Source organism: Chroicocephalus ridibundus, chromosome 5, assembly GCF_963924245.1.
Source record: "Chroicocephalus ridibundus chromosome 5, bChrRid1.1, whole genome shotgun sequence".
In the NCBI taxonomy this organism is placed as follows: Eukaryota; Metazoa; Chordata; class Aves; order Charadriiformes; family Laridae; genus Chroicocephalus; species Chroicocephalus ridibundus.
In genome coordinates this window covers 5653231-5658702 of record NC_086288.1, presented here as the reverse complement: position 1 = coordinate 5658702, position 5472 = coordinate 5653231, and the positions used below count along the sequence as shown (strand labels likewise).

Genomic DNA, 5472 nt, shown 5'->3' with positions numbered 1-5472 from the left:
CGCCGGGCCGCGGCCCGGAAGTGGGCGGGCCGTTGCCATGGCGACGCGGCCAGCGTTCTAGGCCGCAGCCTTTCACCCCCCCCCCCCCCCCACGACAGGGAGACGGGGTGAGGTGTTTATTTCTTTTTTTAATAAGAATAGGTTTCACATAGTGAAAAGCATAAACACGCCTCTCCCCTCACTGCACAGAGGGTAAGAGATAAATAATCTAGAATTAGGAGTAAACTACACCAATGAAGTTGAACTCTGTTCATAAAATGCTCTCTGTACAGGGTAAAAAAAAAAAATAGAAATCGCCATGGCTGTAGTCAACTGAAAATCCCTTTTCTGGTCTCCGGTTTGGATTTCTTCATCTGGGGTGGAGGCAGAACTGGCACAGCTGAAGTTCCAAACCATTCCGGCACCTTCCTCTTGGAGGGGGGATGGGAGCTCTGGAAGAAGACGACAACAAACGTCTGGAACAAGGCAAGCATCTACACTCTGACTCTACCCCCCGAAAAATCATGTGCAGGGAGACATGTCTCAAGGAGTAATGCAAGGCTCACGTCTCTGTTAAGTGCAACGCCTTTTGCAAATAGGGACTGAAAAAAAATAAATATCAAGAGCTTAGAGCTAGGAGATAAATGGGTTTATGTTCATAAACATCTCCACAAAGATTGGTGTTCTGTTATCTCAAGATGAAGGACACAGACCTTTTAGAGCGAGTCTAGAGGAGGCCACGAAGATGCTCAGAAGGCTGGAGCCCCTCTGCTGAGAGAGCTGGGGGGGGTCCAGCCTGGAGAAGAGAAGGCTCCGGGGAGACCTTGGAGCCCCTTCCAGTCCTTAAAGGGGCTCCAGGAAAACTAGGGAGGGACTCTGGAGCAGGGAGGGACAGTTTTAAACTGAGAAAGGGTGGATTTAGATGAGATATTAGGAAGAAGTTCTTTCCTGTGAGGGTGGTTGGCTAAAGAAGCTGTTGCTGCCCCGTCCCTGGAGGGGTTCAAGGCCAGGTTGGACGGGGCTTGGAGCAACCTGGTCTAGCAGGAGGTGTCCCTGCCCAGGGCAGGGGCTTGGAACTGGGTGATCGTTAAGGTCCCTTCCAACCCAAACCATTCTGTGATTCTATTAACAAGACTGCTGGTGAGCTGCCCTTGGGAAACACACCAGGAGGACCCATCTACAGCCAGGAGGGAGGATGCTCCAGTGCTTGCCTCAAGAGGTGTGCGCACAAACCAAGACTCCCAGGCCAAGCTTGGCTGAAGCAGGAAGGATACAGAGACCATTACACTGATCGCACTTAGTTTCTGTCTCACAACAAAGCAGCTTTACTTGGAACTGATGTTCTGGAAGTTCTCTGAAGCCAGCACCAGCAATCAAAAATATAATGTTAATCGAAACACTGAAGAGAGCTGCTGTGCTATTTAGGAGTTATACTTACCTAACACTGACCAAACCGTCAATAATGATTTGTCTGGCTCATGTTTTTGCCTTCAAATCAATATCCAGCTTCAAACCGAAGAGAGCTGTACAGGAAGTAGTGCCCATCAGAGCCACATGAGCTCCCTTTAGAAAAAACACACCTGTGTTTTTGAAAAATCTTGTGTTTAGAAAATACAACTTGTGTTTATATACACACCAGTGCAAAAATCCTTAGCACAATACTGTCTCACAGAACCCTAGACCTGAAAGAGGAAAGGGAGCCAACTGTCATCTTTAAGTGCTGGAAGCATCTGCCACTAGATGGCTGACAAGACACACTGGGGGAAAAAAAAAAAAAGTGATTTTAGCAGGCCGATGCTGCGATAGAGGTATATTCAGGCATAGCAAAGACAATAAAAGCAGCATGCTGTCACTACATAAAGGATATTCACCAGAAAATTTGGCTGGCCATTCAGGCCAAGGTTTTAGACACAGTAAAGAACGCAGAGAGAAGCTGGGATTTTGGGTTGGTACAGATTAACACCCAAATCATCAGGTCTGTGCTCTGCTCCTGGCACGCAGGGCTACAGGCAGGCTCACCTTGGGCTGAGAGTCAGCAAACAGTTCCTCTTCATCAGGATTGAGGGCAGGCTGATTCCAGGAGGCCAGGGCAATGGGATTCAGGTGGCTTGCTGTCCCTCTGCCGCCTGGCTGGCTGTCATCCACGCTCTGCACAGCCTTTCCATGGGACAGGAAGGAAGCAGGCTGTCACATACATCCCAGCATTAAACCTTAGGTCTGCACAAACCAGATTCAGTGCAAAAGCTGTGTTTTGGAGTTTGGTTTTTTTTTTTTTTTAAGTGAGTCTAATTATAAACAGAGTTCCAACACCTCTACTCAGTGACAGCACTAGCTACTGTCTCACCCATTTCACCACAATAAAATTTCAGCAAGTGAAGCGTATCCATTTCAAACACAAGGGAACTGGAACTTGAGTGGGGTTTTTAGTGGTTTTTTTTTTTTTGCGGTGGAGAAGAATACTTCCTCCATCCCCATAGCTCTGCGAACTTAAAATACCTGCTTCTGACTCCCAAGTGCTGTGCTTCCAAACGTGTTTTTACAGCAAAGGTGTCAGTTAAAAATGGCATAGCAGGCACAGAGGCCTTGAATTCTAATTTCTATATAATGCCTGCTGGTCACAGGTTGCAATTGCCAAGTAGAGATTTTTTTTTTTGATCTACTGCACATCTTGGTGTTACTGAGAGCATTGCTAACGGCAAGTCTACCGCATCCTTTATTGCAGTAAGAACATCTGTTTACTGAAGCCACAGGCACCACTTGCAGATGGGTTTTCTCTGCTCCTTCCTTCAATGCTGGATTGATCAAATTACCCTGCAAAAGCAGCAGTAATGCGAGGCTGCTAAAATCCAAGAACATTCATTAGCAAATTTAAGAGCTATTTGCTACAGGGAATTATTAGAACCAGGATATCTTCTGAAGGAGAAGTAGATGAAGACTGTTTGGATTAGCAGTCTACTCATTTGTATAATATTAATTTGATTTCTAATAGCATGTCATTCCTGTTATTCGCTCCGGCAGCTAACAGTAGCAGAAAAAAGTATAATTAGAGCTCACGCCATTGGACTGCCAGGAGGTCAGCTTCAGGAAAAAGAAGGCTCAGACACAGATAACGTAGAAACAAAACAGCACTCGGGGAAGCAATCCATTTGGCAAAATGGCAAGGCTTGAAAAATTGTTTGAGTGTGAGTTCAAACAATCAAGCCCCAACCCTGTAAGGAACAGACAGGAAGTCCTAGCGCAGGCGGCAGAAGGATTTGAAGTTTGGAATTTCTTTTTACCAGTCCCACCGGGAGCCGCTCCATACAGGGTGGCCTTTTGGACAAGGTGCTGAACTGGGACTTTGGAGACACGGAGAGGCCAGCCAAGGTCTCAGAAGATGAGCCTGGCCTTTCTCAAAGGGCAACAAAGAGCTCCTTATTTCCTGAGATTTCTCCCCAGCGAGTCAGGCTTATGGCACGACATTTTTCTTGTTATCATGGCTACACCCAGCAGTTTCAAGCAACAGAGGAACCCATGAAAGACTGCGAGACATTTCTGACAGGCATTGCCTCTGGCTTTTTCATGCTCTCAGCTTTTCTGCTCTCTTAGAGCTTTCTGCACAGCAAGAAAGTCACTTTTCCCCCCATCAGATTGGTGAGCAGGTACCAAAGCACAGAAACAAGGCAAGGGCAGAACACGGACTTTGTGGCTATGAAGGAAGAAGGAAGAAGCTCACCAAAGCTTTCCATACTGGGGAGAACTTCAGCTTTTTCCTCCACTGCCCCAGCTACTGTAGATCTGGGACTTCACAGTGGATCTTTTGCATCCACATCCCAAGGGCCCAGACAACAGCAGAAAGCCTTGATCCCTCCTGAGGCCACTATGAAGCTACAGTTGTGATGGTCTACAGCGGTGGACCATCATGTGCCTGATGTTCCTGGGCTGCACGCCTAGGACTTACTACGGTAGAGATGAGCCGACAGTCCCGCATGGGAACAGATCAACTCAGGTGACACGTTTAAGAGCCCAGGGACAGCCCTCCTCCCAGGGCAATACTTTGCCAGGGGAACCCTCTGGTTCTGCTCTGAGCATTGCTCTCAGAGGAGAGGGAGGCAGTCCTCCTTAAACCTGAGGAAAAAACGGATTGTGAAGATGAGACTCACCGCGCTACTGGAAATTGCAACAACATAAAAGGGCTTTTCATCTGCTCCTACAAAAGAGGAAACGCTCTTTTGACAAAACTAGTTTTATACCTGTTTACTAACCTTTGTTTTACTCCACAAGGTATCTTCCCTGCTTGCTTGATCTGCTCCCCTTTTTTCCTGCTGCCCTTCTGACCACACCAACACCCTTTTGACGCCTGAGCCATCCTTAGACTTATTTCTGTTCTCTTTCTCCAGTAATGCAATGGTCATCTGGATGAGATACAGTTCAATATTTGCAGGAACAAGTTTTCTGATCGTTTGAATTTTGGTGGTGTCTTGGAAAAAAATAATTAAGAAATATTAACTTTTTTTTTTAATCCTCTTGCCCCTTATTCAGTTTGCTGTTGTAAAACATATCGGTTGTCCCTTGTTAAAGCATAGGCTAGATTAAGGCATGGAAAAGACTGAAAAATAAAACATACGCGTTTGCTTCATAAGAAAACAGATCATGAGCTCATGGGATAAATCCCCACCTCATTCATGCTCACACAAACTTACTGTCCTCAAATTTAGTCTAACCCATCAGAACCACCCGCCTCTAACTTGCGCGCTGTATGAACCATATTCTCTTGAGAGGAAGGCTGTATTTGCTCAGGCTGAAAAGCCTCTCCGCTTTCTTAAATATAGTGCCATGCCAGTTCTGCATCCCCGCGTGGCACTGAATTTAAGACAGCAATCTGAGAGTCTGGTTGAGCCTGTAACGGCTGCTGAAGAGCCATTAAACCCCAACAGGACAAGAGTGACGAAGCTAGCAAGTCAGCAAACTCTGCCAGTCTAAGAAGTTAAGCTACGAGGGCAAGGCTGGCCTTTACTTCACTCAGCCTGAGAGCCACAAGTCAGGACACGGCTGTCTTCAGCCTGTGAACTAGCCCATGGCACCACCTGGCAGCGTTAAGAGGAAGAACTGCTTTTCCTGCACTTCTCCGCCACCTCATCATAAACAAATAGCTTGCAAAGAAGTTGCACTGGGGAAATTCTACAGCTCTTACTCACCATCTTTTCTGTAAATACCGGTACTCACAGGAAGACTTTGTCAGGCTGATTTCCCACCCACCCCCCCCCCGCCAAAACACTTGAGTAAGTACAGATTTAAGAATGATACCTGAATCTTTTCAACATCCATACAATTGAGTGAAGTGATTTGTAGAGGGCTACCCTCTTTCGCTCCTTTATGAATCACGATTGCCTTATTTTACAACACAACCTTGAAAGGAAAACAGTGACCCTGGCATTGCCACGCTCTGCCTTGCCACAGCCTTCCAGAAATGACAGGTTCTACCTAAAGAAGCAGCTGTCAGTTTTTCTTTCC

General features: G+C 46.5%; 1 protein-coding gene across 1 annotated transcript in view; it reads right to left on the bottom strand.

Moving 5' to 3' along the window:
- Positions 1 to 119: 119 nt before the first annotated feature.
- WRN (WRN RecQ like helicase) overlaps positions 120 to 5472 on the bottom strand; it is a 45955-nt gene continuing 40602 nt past the window's right edge. The window contains 4 exon segments of the mRNA XM_063335284.1: positions 120 to 362; positions 365 to 431; positions 1999 to 2163; positions 4224 to 4438. Coding sequence (XP_063191354.1) covers positions 226 to 362; positions 365 to 431; positions 1999 to 2163; positions 4224 to 4438 — 584 coding nt within the window. The 3' untranslated portion in view covers positions 120 to 225.